Here is a 15790-nt window from a genome sequence, read left to right on the forward strand (position 1 = left end):
AATGTCCCATGATAATTCATACTTCTTAGTAAAATGTATAATTTATCTTAAGTTTTTAAATATTTTGAAGATTTCCAATTGACTCCTGACTTCTACACTAATGGTTCAGTATGGAACTCCTGACTTAAGATTTGGATCAGTACATTTAGAAGATTGGAAAAAAGATATACGAGTAAAGTTGAATTAGGTAATTGAAAAAGTCTATCACTTCTCCTGACCTATCTGTGTTGTACACCATTTCAGAGAGAATCTGTCTATATATTTTGGAATTACTTCCTAAAGGGTTGTGAAATTTAGAGCTGATGAGTTCTAACCAAACAACTCAGGGGTGCCGCAACATAACCAAATCTCTTCTCCCCTCTATTTTGGATTATGATTCTCTATCATCTATCTATCTAGTCTCTGTAACACAACAAGGTATATATTTATATATCTGCTTCTCTTGGCTCTGCCATAAGTCAGTTGCATGTCCTTAGATTTATCATTTAAACTTCTTGTGATTCAGATTAGAGAGATTCACTCCGTAAATTAAAGTATGTGAACCCATTCTTCTCTCAATGTCCGCCCAGCACAAATATTCTAAAGTTCTTCAATTGTCATAATTACAGTCTCTACCTCCCTCAGCATGGTCACTTTCTGAATCAAAGGAAAGACTCTCCATGACTTTCATCTTTTTCACATCACGAAAATTAAGATACACCTCTTTTTGTGAATTAATAGAGACTGAGGGAATTAGAGCACTGAAGCCTTAAGGTATTCATGAAGTGGAAAGTGTTGAAAATTACTGTCATATTTTCTGGGAGAGAAAATCTTTCACTTAATCTATAAAGTATTTTCCTACCGTGCTATTTCTAATAAGGAAACAACTCAGCCAGAACACATTCTTCTTGAAAACGAATGCCAATCATTAAAACTGGCTTACAATATTTCCTGTGTGCTTTTATTAAACTAGATTTACAGAAGATCTAATTATCTGTCAAAGAATGAAAAATTAGTCACTTTGAGATTAATTAATCAATATGTGCAAATCACCCTGGAGATGATAAATGTTTTCACAAAAAGAAAAAATGGAACCCACCCAAGTGGACGCTTCTTCCTCGTCTTGGCTGTCAGGATTCTCCTTACGACAGTTTCTCAGCCTAGTCCAGTGAGACCTTTGGGAATGTTATTGCCAACAGCTTTCAGTGATATCTGCAGTCTATTTACTGCTCTAAATATTTTCAGCTAGATTTTAATTTCCTTAATTTCTTCCTGTCACATTTTTATTTTGCCAATTCTGTACTCATTTATGCCATTTCTCTGGCATATACATCAAATTACACATGGCTTGCTGCTATTTTAGGCTGTTCATATGCCAACATCAGCTTGATTTTGCCTTGGTGGAAAAAGCTAAATCACAAACTTACTTATTCACATTATTTTAATTTACCAGTCTGCTTTAAGTGCTCTTAACTTCACAAAGAAATACATAGATGGGCACCATTTCAAGTTAAATGTCCAAAAATCTCTTTTTTTCAAAAAAAATTTCAGATACACAGAATTGCAGAAAAATGTTAAATAGTTCTCACAACCTTTGCAAGGGTACATGTTGACTTAGCTATATAGTTTAATTGGAAATCACTAAGCAAACACGAATGATTTAAAGCCACACACATGGTTAAGATTAACAAGGGAAGGGGTGTAGATACAGACAAGAATAAGACCAAAGAATGATTTTTTATGACTTTCCAGTATTAAGAGATTGAAAAGTAAAAGGGAACCAATACACAAGATTGAGAAGGACTAACCAATGAAGTAGAAAGAAAGAGAAAGAGAGTTCAGGATCCTGGAAGCCCAGTGATGAATGTATAGTAAGGAGGAGAGAGCGATCAATTGGTTCAAATCTTACCAATAGGTCAAATAAGAAGACTAAGCATTACCATGATAAGTTTGTGCTATTAAATAAATGGCATATATCCATAGAAGATATGGGATATTAATTGCTTTCAGTCATTTGTTGCTTTAAATTAAAACCATAAGATAGTGACCAGAGAAGACAGTCTGAAAATAATGAGTTCTTTAGGCTAGGAGTATAGTAACCGAATCTCAGGGACAGAAATAGCACTGAAATCGAATAATCATCCTTTCTAACAATCATATCTTAGGTAATTCACTTTATATATGTAAGCTCATTTATTTTTTTATCTTTAATGGGCAGAAAAATACAACCACTAAGGTCCCTGCACCTCAACACTTCTGTAATTTGAAAATAATCCCCATAATCCAACCACTCAATAGAATTATGTTCACTCTAAATGTTGTCTTTTACTTCTTTGTCATACTAGTATATGTAATATATATAAATATAAATATATAAATATAAACATAAACATATTTTAAAAATGAGAATCCCATGCGTGCATTCTCAGTCACCTGATAGTTTAAGCAAATGAAATGAAAGCAGAAGAAGTATGTCTGATAGGCTTATATCAATTTTCCCTTAGCTGTACACCTTTAGATGATACACAACTTCTGAGTTATGGTTAAAATTATTAAATTTTTCAGGGCTACAAATTTACTCGCAAGGAAACATAGTTTATTTCTCTATTAATATATTGATCTTTCTCATATGCCTCTAGTTTTTGATTAGGAAGGAAAAAAACTAATATTTAATCTAATATGGCAAATTTAATCCATATACTATGTAGAACAGTCAATGTGAGTGTACATGGTCAATCTCATTTATATGTTTATTGAGTTAAAAAGTCAACTGTCAGATTTCTGGCCCTGCCCTGTCTTTCTCTCTACGAGGGCACTTGGTGGAGAAGCATGTATATGTGTAGTTTATGAGATGTCTTGGGAACAGAGGAGTGATGGTGTGCTCAGGTCATCAAGATATTTTCTGCATCCTTGCTCATCACGACCGCTCTAGGCAACTCTGGACATTTAACATATGAGGTAGAGGTGTTCAGGATATGAGCATTTCTCAGCGTCAGCTGTCAAACTATATAGCTGGTGAATTTATGATCCTTTTTCTGTCTCCATTTGGTCAGAGCCAAGTAACCTTTCATGATGGTTTATCCTCACCTCTGCCCTCAGTGGAGCTGAAGAAACCCACAAAGGTCTAGCTGTGTCTCTTACACAATTCCAGCCAACGTGCTCTACCTTGTAGCCCTTGGCTACTGAAACAATTTGTCCCTGCCATCGTCATAAACAACTCCATAAGTCAAGCTCCCCAACTACGTTCTCAGCTACCATACCAGTTCCTCCATCAGAAGCATTGAGAAATTCAGGGCCTATTTATGCTACTTAGGGATTGAGATTACCTCAGGAGAGTTATATTCAGGACTTCCCTCTGCCCAGTCTTGCTCATTACTGAGTTCATTGCAATAGGACTATTTCCAGTCTAAAAACATGACAGGATCAGAAACCACTTTATTCTCAGTGTTGTCTAAACAGAATTTGATATATAAAGCCTACCCTCCAGATCTTGGCCCAAAAGAAAAGTTAAATAAACTGATCACATGTCTCTCCTACCTCTTTCTCCCCTCTTGTCCTCATAATCCCTGGGAACTAGAGGGTCTTTCATTGGTTAGCCCTCCTTCTACTGTTTGAATGGACATTTCTTAGGTCAACTTGGCCATGTCTGTTCTTTATATGATAAAGGAATGGGGCTAAAACGGATTTACAAGCTATAATCATTCCACAAAATCTGGATTTCATGACTTTTATTTTTGAATATCTGCCATTTTATAAGTCACATATTGAGTAATAATCATTCTTTCTGCCTGCATTTTCATTCTAATAATGTTAAATCCTATCTCTACCACTTACTGCCAGTCAGTGGATGGGAGAGAAGATACTACACAGAGTATCTTTTTGATGGAGGAGAAAATACTGCACAGAGATTTGGAAAAGTGAAAAACATTTCAACATCTTGAAATAACACCACTGATTAAAAGAAAAAATAAAACAAAAAGAACCCACATTAAAAAAAAAAAAGACATTTCATAGAGTATACAATATATGTAGACTATCTAACTCTAAATAATGGTAGAAATTTCTTAGGAATTACCACTGTGTTTGGTGATTCAAATATTTTTGTCCCAATGTTTCTATATGGGTTGTCAACTAAGGACAGTTACAAAAGAAAACCTGTGCTTATTTTACAGGCAACCAGAGAGGAAGGATATACAGACCCTGCTATGGCTGCTCAGGATGCAATGGTAACTAGAACCAGCTCTCAAAATGACAGTAAAGAACCTTTGTTAAACTGGTCTGGGATGGTCATGGTGCTACTTCCTGCATGTATGATGTTTCAGGTCCTGTGGGAAGCCTGTCAACAGAAGACAGGGGAACACAAAACCATGCTACAAATGATCCTGTGCAACAAGAGTTATCAGCAGCTGTGGCTGGGTAATTATTCATCAGGTTTCTTTTCAGATACCTAACTGATTAAATAATACAAAGTAAGTAGTTAACTGGAAAAACATAGGGGTGTGTGTGGGGGGAATATTACATATAAATAGAGGAAAGCCAGTTATTTCAAAGGTACTAATTTTGAAGGACGTTTATACAGACATTTAGTTTTTCTAATAACTGAATTTATATAACCTTTAAATACTGCACTTTTTTAAACCATCTCTGTTTTTGATGGAGAACTTACTCAAATATATTAACTATGTGCTATTGGGCATATTTTATGTTGTCTTGAGAAGAATAAAGTGAAAACAGCTTAATCAGTCCATACTGAATCAAGATGATTAGTACTGACTTCATGATTTATGTGAAGCTGCCTTGTTGGTCTTAGATATGCGCTCATATTAGTTTGCACTTTGTTTGATTTTCTCCATGCTGTACCTTTCTGTTTCGCTTATTCTTTTAATTCTTTTTTCTACCTATGTAAAACACATAAAAATCTATATATATTTTTTACAGATAGCCTACTTCACCCTCACCTCCACCCCTACACTTTATTTACTTGCACTGTGTACACAATCTGATCAATGTTTATATTTTTAATTTATAATATTTACAAAACTTCCATTGAATTATATCACTTTGTTAAAGTTTTCCAGGAATTTCAAAATATTTCTGGGCAAGACATAGTAGATGCCATTAATGAATGTTATGATGGATACTTTCAAGAGCTGCTAGTTGCAATAGGTAAGTAATAAGTTATTTAGTGAACAGCAGACCTTTTATTCTACAACAAATGCTGATTGATTCTGATTATATTAAAGATGCATGATATGCTCTTGATTGAGTCACTTGCCCCTGAATTTAATTACTTAGAAGGGATGTAAACTCTAGAGAGGAAAAGTACACCAGCTACTGATACAATGTACTAAACTGGCAACCAATAACTTTAATGAACTAACACCCTTCTCTAATAGCTGGTTCAAGTTACATACTAGGAAACATTGGATTCTCAGATGCTCTCTCTCAGGTAATTGGGATCGCACACGTTTAAATTCATTTTATATATATACTGACTTCCATTCCCTTGTTAAAGAGCAGATAAATGCTGGCAATATGGGTTCCTGTTCTCCACAAGGAAAAGAGTTTTTTTTTGTGTTTTGTTTTTTGTTTTTTTATCACCAACTCTAATAAATTCACCTTTAGGATTAATTCTTATCATAAAAAAAGATTTACCAAGTTGTTACTTTAGTCGTAATTTCTGCAGGCTATTGTGAGAGAAGTATATTCTTCCTAATTAACAAAAGGCGTCCCTCCATTAAGGGGAAAACAGTGGTAGCTATCCACAAAAACTACTATTAAACTACCCATGCTTTACCTCTGCTGTGCTCTGACTTGACAGCATGCATTGCAGGGAGTACAAATGAGGGGTCATTGTGAAATATCCTCTTAGTAGACATGCATCAAATAATCACTCAGATATTTGTTGAACAAATTAATATTGTGATTTTTCTAGTCCTAGAATGGCACAAACACACGTGGGCATGGGAGCTGAGAGATAACAGAATTTTTATAGTTTATTTTGTAAAGGAGTTTTAACCTAGGATTCCATACAAAGGATTTGGTGGGTTCTATGAAATCCCTAAAATAGTATACAAAATATAAATATTTTTCTGTATATTTTTCTGAGAATAAGGTGCATATATTTCAGCAAATTCTCAACATAATTTAATAATTATATGTCACATCCAAACTCCTCATTTTACAGACACAGCCTTGGAGGTTAAGTGACTACTCGAAAGTCTATCAACTATTTAGCGACAAAGTTATGATTAGCCCCCACATCATCTGAACCTCAAGATTGCTCTCTTTCCACTCTAGACCACAGCCACAAACAAAGCAGTGGGCAGGAGAAAGAAATAGTGGACATCAGAAATACCAGAAAACAAATTAATGGATTTGTTCATTCATTCAATAAACATTTATTGAGTATTTGTTGTTCGGGTCATTGATTTAGGCACTGCAGATGGGACAGTAAAACAACAAACACAACAACGGAAGTCCCTATCCTTAAGGCACTTATACTCTAGCAGCAACTCAAGACTGTTTATGGAGTTCATAGCTATAAACAAAAAGAAAAGATCAAGGCATGGTCTCACCATCTAAAAGAATCACTGGAACTATAGACAAAACACTGTTATGATGATTTTTATTTCACCTAGAAGTTATAGCCTATACACACTACTCATTCATTAATTTATTTACTTATTTAAATAAACATTATTGAATGTCTACAATCACCAACTGACTTTCATCAAGGACAACTATTGACTAGGCTCCAGGCTGTTCTAATGCTATAGTGGTTTTGATTAGATGATTTCTAGCACTGGGACAGGCCAGTTAAGGTCCATAAAATTTCTCCTTAAGAGACCTCAGGTTTACTCACAAGTCTGCAAAGGATTAAAAATAGTGTTTGGGAAGATGAACCATTTACACAAGACCACCTCACATTGAATCCTACAATAATAAAAATCTAGAATAGTGTTGATAACCTGGGTCTCTTTGAAGCTCTATTTAATTTTCAAATAAAGAGGACACATTTTTCTTCATTGGGCTATATGAAGGAATTAAGAGAGGTCCAAGAGGTACAGATAAATGAAAACCTTAATGAAACATTTTAATATTGTTGCTTTGTATATTTCTATAAGTTACGGTTTTACTACTGTTCTAAATGTTAAAATTGTAATAAATGTACACTGAGGGAGATCCCACATAGGACTCAAAAAGTATCAGTCTTTTAGGATTGTAACAGAAAAAATAATAATTTTCATTGTTTCTCAAATTAAAAAAATATATATATTGTCACTCAAGCTTTATTCTTTTCTCTCTGATTTTTTGCTAGTGCTCTGTGTTCGAGACAAACCAGCTTATTTTGCTTATAGACTATACAATGCAATCCATGTAAGTACTGCCCACATATTTTTTAAATTTCTCCAGAAATCATCTCTATTCTCTTAAAAGACTAGTTTTGCTTCCATTATTTAAATATGATTTTCAGTTTTGCACTTGTATGCAAATGTGCATTTAAAAGAAAATACGCTCGTGTTATACACCAAAATGAGACTCATTAAATAAAAATAATGTTCTGCTTTCTGTGTCAAATTGAGGTAAAAAAGAAGTATGATTCCTGGGGGCCTATCTCCTCCATGTGCTTTAGTGTTTCTTAGCAACTGAAGAAACTGGTAAATCCAAATGCTTTTGTATCTTGTCAAAGACTCCACTTCATATTTATGTACAAAACATATGGCATCAAGCAAAAAAAATGTCAAAACATTACAAACTGTCCGTAAGAAATTGTTACATTCCTGGACTTTTACAACAGAAAATAATATCAGTGGTTATTTTTAAACATAAAGTGTTATTTTCAAAATAATACTTAAAAGGAGATATCTAGACAACAATAAACTCTAAATCTATTTTTGTAACTAAATCAGAATGTTTTTAATAGTCTAGCATGATGCTCTGTCTTACATCCTTTGGTACATTCATTTTTAAAAAAACAAACATTTAAATGCCTAAGACAATTCACACCTTATCCATAATGTGTACAAAACATTGAGAAAAAGGAAAGATCTGATACAAATCATTATACACACTATAGCCTTGAAAACTCAATGAAAATTATTAAAAAACATTTCACTAGTACAGTAAATTTAATCATCAGAGTGTTTGCAAAGAAATTTTTACAAACTTTGTAAAAGTAGCCAGCATGCTTGGATACTATGCAGTTATCAAGAATAATTCTGTTATATATGTCGTGTAAAGAGTATTTTTTATTTATGTACAAGAACCTATGTATTCTCTGAACACAGAAGAGAGATCAATGCTCATTGTCCACTGTTTCTCTTTTATTGTATTTCCAAGCAGAAAAAGTTGACTTAATAAAAATAAACATTTAAAACATTGCTGCTGGGCAATGCTGCTGCATGATTTCAACAGTTTTCTTCTCAAACAACAGAATAAAGCTTCGCTTGTTAGTGACCATGGGAAAATGATCACAATGACTCTGATTCCGATTATGCCCAAATGAGGGCTACTTATTCTAATAAGTAAAAATTGTATCCCTGTTGTGTGTGTTGCAATGCAAGAGGAAGGTGTCTGTACTCACAAATGGTTTGGAGGTAAAGAGGAGGATTGTATATTTAAGAAATCAAACTTTCGATATCTGAGGCCTTCAAATGTAAAATATTGGTGGTGTTTTCACCACTCCTGACCACAGAAAATCTCTGTGTTTTTCTCCAGTGGACTACGTGAATGATATACAACTTAAATATGGAAACTTGGTTAGATCATTCATTTTAATCACGTCAAATAATGGAAAGCTTTTTAGTGAGTCTACACACAAATATTCAGACATCAAATGTTAATTTATGCTTACCAGCCACTGGATGTCACTAGTACTCCACTGGAAAAGACGATTTGAAATTTATTCATGAAGCCAGTGTTCTTTCTGGAGCTAGTACACAGAAATTGTTTGATGTAAATTTTTCAATATTTGAATTTCAATCAGCAAATATTTCAAGTACTTGGAATTTTTATAATCTTCAATGATAAACACGAAAAAATAAAAATGTAATTGTCTTAGATATATCAGTATTCATCTAACAGAGTTCAGGATCCCCTCCTACTCCCCCACTCCTTCCCACAACCTCTCCCCACTCACATGCTAAGAAGTTTTATGGAAGAAGAAGCAACTATTGCAGAATCAGGGTGAAAGAAATGATGATAAGGGCCAGCAAGTCAGTGACACTGGAAATAGAGATTAAAGAACATTTAAGAAGTAAACAAGGTAAAATATTTCATTGTATGTACACAGTCAGAGGATGACTCTCAGAATGTGACTTGGGCACCACCACCCCCCATCACCAGACGGCACTGCCAGTGTCTGAGGGATACAGGAGAAAGTACAAATTGCTACCGAAAAGGGGATGAGTCTATTTTAGAAAGATTAACTGTAAGATACGATTTTTCTCATTCCTCACTCCTCCCCCCCCCCTTTTCTGTATATTTCAGGACTTTGGTTTCCATAATAAAACCGTAATCAGGATTCTAATTGCCAGAAGTGAAATAGACCTGATGACCATAAGGAAACGATACAAAGAGAGATATGGAAAATCCCTATTTCATGATATCAAAGTAAGTCTCCCACACATGATTTATTTTGACCCATAGTTTGTTCTATTGGGAAATGAAATAACAGCTTTAATTTAAATGACTTCATGTTAGAATCTGAAAAGTTAAATGATCTGACGAGGGTAATAATCTCCTTCAGTACATCAGACCGCCGTCGGGGCATCAATAGTGCTAATAGGAAATCCCTTCACGTCAGTGACAGAACTTATTCCTCTTTCATGTGTTTTAAGCAAAAATCATGGATGTAGTCACGTAAACATTCATCCCTTAATTGTGTAATTGCTCTTTACAAGCTCAATTCTGAAGTATGATCAGCATTGAGAAAAATACATTTTGCAACAAGACCACCTCAACTGTGAAGAGGCTTCTTAGATCAGTTCACCTGTCCTCTCATATTGTCAGAGAAGGCGAGGTAGCCAATCAATTTAGATGTATTTAACATTGATACTTACGTCAAATTCTATGTATCCCTGTCCCTTTAGCCTTTGAAGGGCAAAGAACAATGACTCAGAAGTAAACAAGCCAGTTTCATCATTCCAACATGTCTAAACTTTACCCTGGATTTTGATAAAACCTAGCAAAGAATTATCAGACTACATAGAACCACCTATGAAAATGCTTGATCCCTTTTACAAAAAAAAAAAAGAAAATTATAAAGCATTTTAAGATGGCACCAGTACAGCATTAAAGGAAACACGAGGCCCTGAGACTGTATCTCAACTTCTGTTTCTCACATACCTATGCTGTTACCTTGCTCGCATTGTTTTCCACTGAAATATTCAATAGCACAGATTTTTTGTTCATTGAAAGAGTGATCCAGAAGCAACTCGACAACCCAAAGACGAAGATACCACAAAAACTAGAAAGCTTTGTAGGCCTTTGGGTAGCCAAAGAGTTTTCTAAGAGGAAGAGTTGATGGACCACTTAGTAGTTAAGAGAAGTCTTACCCCTGTTTCTTTGATAAAACTCTCCTTACATCACCTTCAAAACCCTAAACTTTTAGTGATGATAAATATTTCTCATTGAGAAATGTGGGTCATTACTCATTTTTTAAATCAATAAACTAATTCTAGTACAATTACTGCAAATAATCACACCCACCTCAAAATCTAATATTTACATGTTAATGCAACTTTATTATATGGATTTAAAGCAGTAAATTATAATTACATGACATTGTATAAGAGAATATGAATATGATAGTTGATTTTTAACAAAGATAGGCTTCAGAATTCCATTTATTTATTACTATCATTGTTTTGAAAAACGTATTAACTATAGAAGACCATAAAAAAGACAACAATTACCCTAATTTTCCACCACAGATAACCAGTAATAAAATGTGTCATAGGTGCTTTGTCTTTTTAAAAAATAAATATAAACATTAATATATTTTAGTACTTATAGGAATATTTTTATTGTATAAGTTGTAAGGTACATAAACTATCCTGCTTACTATGTATTGATTTTTAATTTTTCACTATTATACCTAATATTATGGTGTATATTTTTAAGCATAAATCTTTGTGCTCATCGATAATTGATAATTATTTCCTTAGGATATATTTCTTAAAGTAGAATTACTACATTAATGAATATAAACATTTTTATGTCTTTTTAAGGCATATTGTCAATCTGCCCTCCAGGCACTACACTGATTTATAGCAATAATATCAGGACACCTTTCTAAAGTTCAGGAGATTTAATTCTACTGTAAGTTGTTCCTCTTATAAATACACATTAGAGTTCAATCAACTTTATATAATCCCCATTCTATTGACAATAATTATGGTATTATTTTTCAATAACTTTCACTGGGAATAGTCCTCAGGACATATTAAATGTTTAAATGAAAAAGTAAATAATTTTGGAAAAGCAAATGGCCCATGGGTCTTTCATACTGTAGTTCAGAGAAATTATGGTTCTTTTTAGAAATACTATGACATTTTATTTCGAATACATTTTTCTTTCCAGAATTTTGCTTCAGGGCATTATGAGAAAGCTCTGCTTGCCATCTGTGCTGGGGATGCTGAAGACTACTAGATCAAGGGAAGGCTTTGGAGGACTGTGCACTCCTTTTTACAGACATGTCAAAATTTAGATTTTTGTCATAAATTTGCATTGTTAGTAGCCTTGCAACAAAACTACAGAATCTTATTTCCTTTTCTGTCTTTAAAATTCTTCTAAGCCAAAGAAAACTGTATTGATAAATTTATGAGATTGGATTTTCACTTAATATCTAAATCAACAATTCATTAAATTGTGTTTAATGGAATCATAAGAAAATATACTGCACTGAATTAGATCTTATGCAAATGTGAACCATCAAGTCCCTACAACAGGAGACTGCTTACAGCTGTCCTTAGCACGCTTTGGGAGACCAACGGAAACACAGTGTGTGGCCATGCCCCTTAGAAGAATTGTCAAGGATCATACAAATGTAATAAAGCTAAAGTGAACATTCCTTCAAAGAAAATAAAGGTAAAAAACAGCAAAATGCAGTCAGATACATTCTTTTCAGACAGATGTGCAGGAGACTTGAATGTAAAAATAGGGGTGTGTGTGTGTGTGTGTGTGTGTGTGTGATAATCACTCTAATAAAGACATTTTTTTAATGTTGGTACCTATTCAACCACTTGCCCACTGAATTTGTCTTCACTTCTTAACAACAACATCAAAGTCTTTTTGAAGTTATTAGCTTTGTGCCATCAGCAGAGCCCAGAACCTTGTGTGTCTCAACATTCAGTCAATTATTCGCAGCAAAAGAAAAATACTCACTGAGGTCAGATTTGGGGGGAAATCTAGACTAATGCCACAGTCGAGCCAAAAATAAAAGCAGAGATAGGGATAGATGAGTCCACAAAAGAGGGCTCCCAACATAAACAAGGGGCAACACAAAAACTGAGATCATAGAAAGCAGTGATTAATGATGTCAGGCCAGGGAAATAAGAACATAGATGCAATAAATGTAGATGAACTGGTGAAGCTGATAGAGGTGCTTTGTTCCTCACGGAACAGTTTTCAATAGCCTATAGCCAATTCCCTATGTTTCTACTAGTCTCAAGGAAAAATGAAAAATGTTCTCACTCAGTACCTGGTGTCTAATAGGAAGAATAATATAAGACAGTTAGCACACAATGATTGGGTACAACATGAGACATTTCAGACTTCTGAAGTCATCTTCATGACTTCAACTTACTGCTATGGTATATGATGTATGTCACTGTAAATTGGGTTTGGTTTCTATCTTTTATAAAAAATCACATTTCAAGCCCAAAGTAGTAATTGTTTGAGACACTTGGCATAGCCATTATAGAAGCTAAAATTCTTAGGAGAAAAATGTTGCTAGAATTCTTGATGAGAATTTCGATAAAAACTTTCCTCACCAGGACATCTTTCTATAAGTTGTCAATAAAGGGTAAGGACTGTACTTTAGCTACGTAATGCATTTTATCTCTTTCACACAGCATGAAAATCAAATCAAAAACAAATCTGGACTTAGATAATGAGAGACTTTATTTGAAAAGACTTGTAATGAGCGGAGAGGCCTATTGCAATAGTGAAAGGTGGGGGGCTTGGGTAATGCAGTCAGGGAAACACTCTGACTGAGATTTTTAGGGGTCTCGAACATCAGCCAGGAAAGATTTTTTAATTTATCGGGATGAGAAAACAAGGCTAGAAATAATCAGGTGTGAGGGAATGGGGTGAATGTGTAGTGTGATTGGACAGTTGATCTGGGAATGTCTTTGGCTGACATTCCCAGTCACAGTTGATCTGAGATTTGGACAGTTGATCTGAGAATATCTCCAGGTAGTTTTCAGGAGGAGCTTAAGGATTAAAGTTTAGAACTTGTAGCGAGGGGAGAAACCTGACTATAGTTGGTTATGTTAGCTGATATCCTGTCCAAATTGGTCTTCAGGGGGAAACAGTATAGCTAATCATTTATGAAACAAAGACTGGGAATTTGGAGGGTGTGTTGAGGATTGGCATTGGTATACAAGGGGGTCTTCTGCACTTCTAAGGCATATAAAAAAGAGTCCTTCTTTGCAGTAATCCATTTCCTGAAACACAAAAAGGCAGGCCATTTCTTGACCATCTTTGTTTTTTAGGAGCACAGTACTAGGTGAAATTTAACATTATCAGTCTATTTTTTTCCCAAGTTTTTTCTTGAATTCATCACTTAGTTGTTTAAATGCTAACACAACGTTGTCATCTTCATCATCACATAATTCACTTAGTGAAATCCTGTAAAAGATTAAGTGTTTAAGTTACTACCAGTGTTATTTGTACTTAATGGTTATGCGATCTTCAAAAGCAGAAATGTTTACTTTACCTGATAGACTGAATTGCAAGTGCGAAATTTCTGATTAAATTAAAAGCATCGCCCATATTTAACCTATAGAAAAAGAAGTCACAGTTAAAGGAATACATTTATTTGTGATGTATTATCAATCTACAGTAAAGGAAATAATAAATAACAATGGAATTGCTGGCTCTTCCAGAGACAAAATAAAAACAGATATGGAAAGACTGCAGAGAAGTGTTTGTATCCTGTGCATCCAGTATTTTACTACGCTCATTTTAGCCCTGAATTGACTAAACTAGTAAAGAGGCTGATAATTTGTCTAAATATATGACTTGTAGTGCATTTATATAGTAGCACATTATTATTACCAAAGCAAAGTATTTCATAAATGTTAAAAACAGTGCCAAATATATGTGATGTCACTGAAAATGGCAGAGTAGGCAGCTCCAAGGGCCCATCTCTCCATAGAAACATCAGGAAAAAAAGAAAAGAAAAATCAAGCAAAAACTGTCAGAATCAACTTTATCAGAACTCAGAATCAATTTTTTCAGAAAACAATCAAAGGTTTAACTCGAATCATGAAAAAGGTTAGACAAGGTAGGAAAGCTTTGTGACATTTTTATTTGCCCTTTCCCCACTCTCCTTCCAGTTTACGGTCAGTCTTGAAGACAGCATCCTATGTCCCCAGTGTGGCCTTCATCCCTAGGTAGCCTTATTAATAAGGAATGTGTTATCTGTCCCTTTTAAGCTGTCTGGCTGTCTGGCAAAAGGATTGAGGTGAGGCACGTGCTTGTCCGTGTTTTGCCTAGCGCAGAACTCACTAAGGGAGGAAAAATGGTAAGGCAAAGGAACCACTTGCAGCTGCTTTGGGCAAAAGGTTATATTTGAATCAATACACTAAGTAATGAAAATCTTTGAGAAAAATCTGGGAAAGAGTACCCACATGTACTGAGTAATTTAGAAAGCCATACTCATGTGTAGGGCAGGACACATGCTCAGAAAAGACCTAAACTTTCACCTCTGGCTGGTCCCTAGGATTAGTGCAAGAAAGAGATGCAGGGTAAAGCATCTCTTACCCTGAGTTATAAATGGACTAAGTGCTGAAAGGAGTTTCCCAGCACAGAGCCAATCTGTAAAGAATGGGAGACTTTTTTTCCTCCCATTTTTCTCTTCCTCCTCCTCTTCTTTCTTCTCTTCCTCCTCCTCCTCCTCCTTCTGCTCTCTCTCTTTCTCTCTGCCCCCCCCCATCCTACCTTCCCTCCCTGTCTCTCTTTTTCTCTTCTTGTGTTCAAAGAAGTCTCTGTCAATACACTGGCTATACACAAACTAAAGAAATAAGAACTTCAGAGATCACACATGATGAAGAACACAGACTTTATAAAAACAGTTTAGAAAAGTGACTAAATGAAACAACAGCTATGGTGGGCAGTTAGAAACAAAAACAACAAACCCTAAAAGGGAGAAAATTACAGAATTACCATATGATAATATTCAAATGTACAGTTCTCAAAAAAAATTTTGAAGCATGAAAAGAAACAAGAAAGTGTGCCTATTGAGATAAAATGATCAGAAACTATCCCTGAGGGAGAAAAAAAATGGTATAAAACATATAAAAAATAAATACCAACATAGCAAAAGTAAGTACTTCCTTATCGGCAATCATTTTAAATGTAAATGGATTAAATTATCCACTGAAAAGATAAAGACTGGCTGAAAAGATGAAAAATAAACAGGATCCAACTATATACAGTCTGTAAGAGACTTACTTAGGTCTCAAAACAAAGGCATTGGGAGTGAAAGATGAAAAAGATATTCCATGCAAATAGTAAATAAGAGAGCTGGGATGGCTTATACTAATATCAGACTTTAAGTCAAAAACTGTTATAAGAGACA

General features: G+C 34.6%; 2 protein-coding genes across 3 annotated transcripts in view; one reads left to right on the forward strand and one right to left on the reverse strand.

Annotated features, from left to right (window-relative positions):
* Positions 1-11634, forward strand: part of ANXA10 (annexin A10) — a 45102-nt gene extending 33468 nt beyond the window's left edge. Inside the window, exons 7-12 of the mRNA XM_074338721.1 lie at positions 4152-4205; positions 4302-4395; positions 5050-5145; positions 7301-7359; positions 9472-9594; positions 11566-11634. Coding sequence (XP_074194822.1) covers positions 4152-4205; positions 4302-4395; positions 5050-5145; positions 7301-7359; positions 9472-9594; positions 11566-11634 — 495 coding nt within the window. The remainder of the gene's footprint in view (positions 1-4151; positions 4206-4301; positions 4396-5049; positions 5146-7300; positions 7360-9471; positions 9595-11565) is intronic.
* A 1388-nt stretch (positions 11635-13022) lies between these two features.
* The window catches only part of LOC109447240 (putative ATP-dependent RNA helicase DDX60), a 74762-nt gene continuing 71994 nt past the window's right edge, over positions 13023-15790 (reverse strand). For both annotated transcript variants that reach the window (XM_074338294.1, XM_074338295.1), the window contains 2 exons: positions 13925-13987; positions 13023-13836 (listed from right to left, as the gene is read on the reverse strand). In XM_074338294.1, the coding sequence (XP_074194395.1) occupies positions 13731-13836; positions 13925-13987 (169 nt within the window). In that variant the 3' untranslated portion in view covers positions 13023-13730. The remainder of the gene's footprint in view (positions 13837-13924; positions 13988-15790) is intronic.

This window comes from Rhinolophus sinicus, linkage group LG07 (assembly GCF_036562045.2).
Source record: "Rhinolophus sinicus isolate RSC01 linkage group LG07, ASM3656204v1, whole genome shotgun sequence".
In the NCBI taxonomy this organism is placed as follows: Eukaryota; Metazoa; Chordata; class Mammalia; order Chiroptera; family Rhinolophidae; genus Rhinolophus; species Rhinolophus sinicus.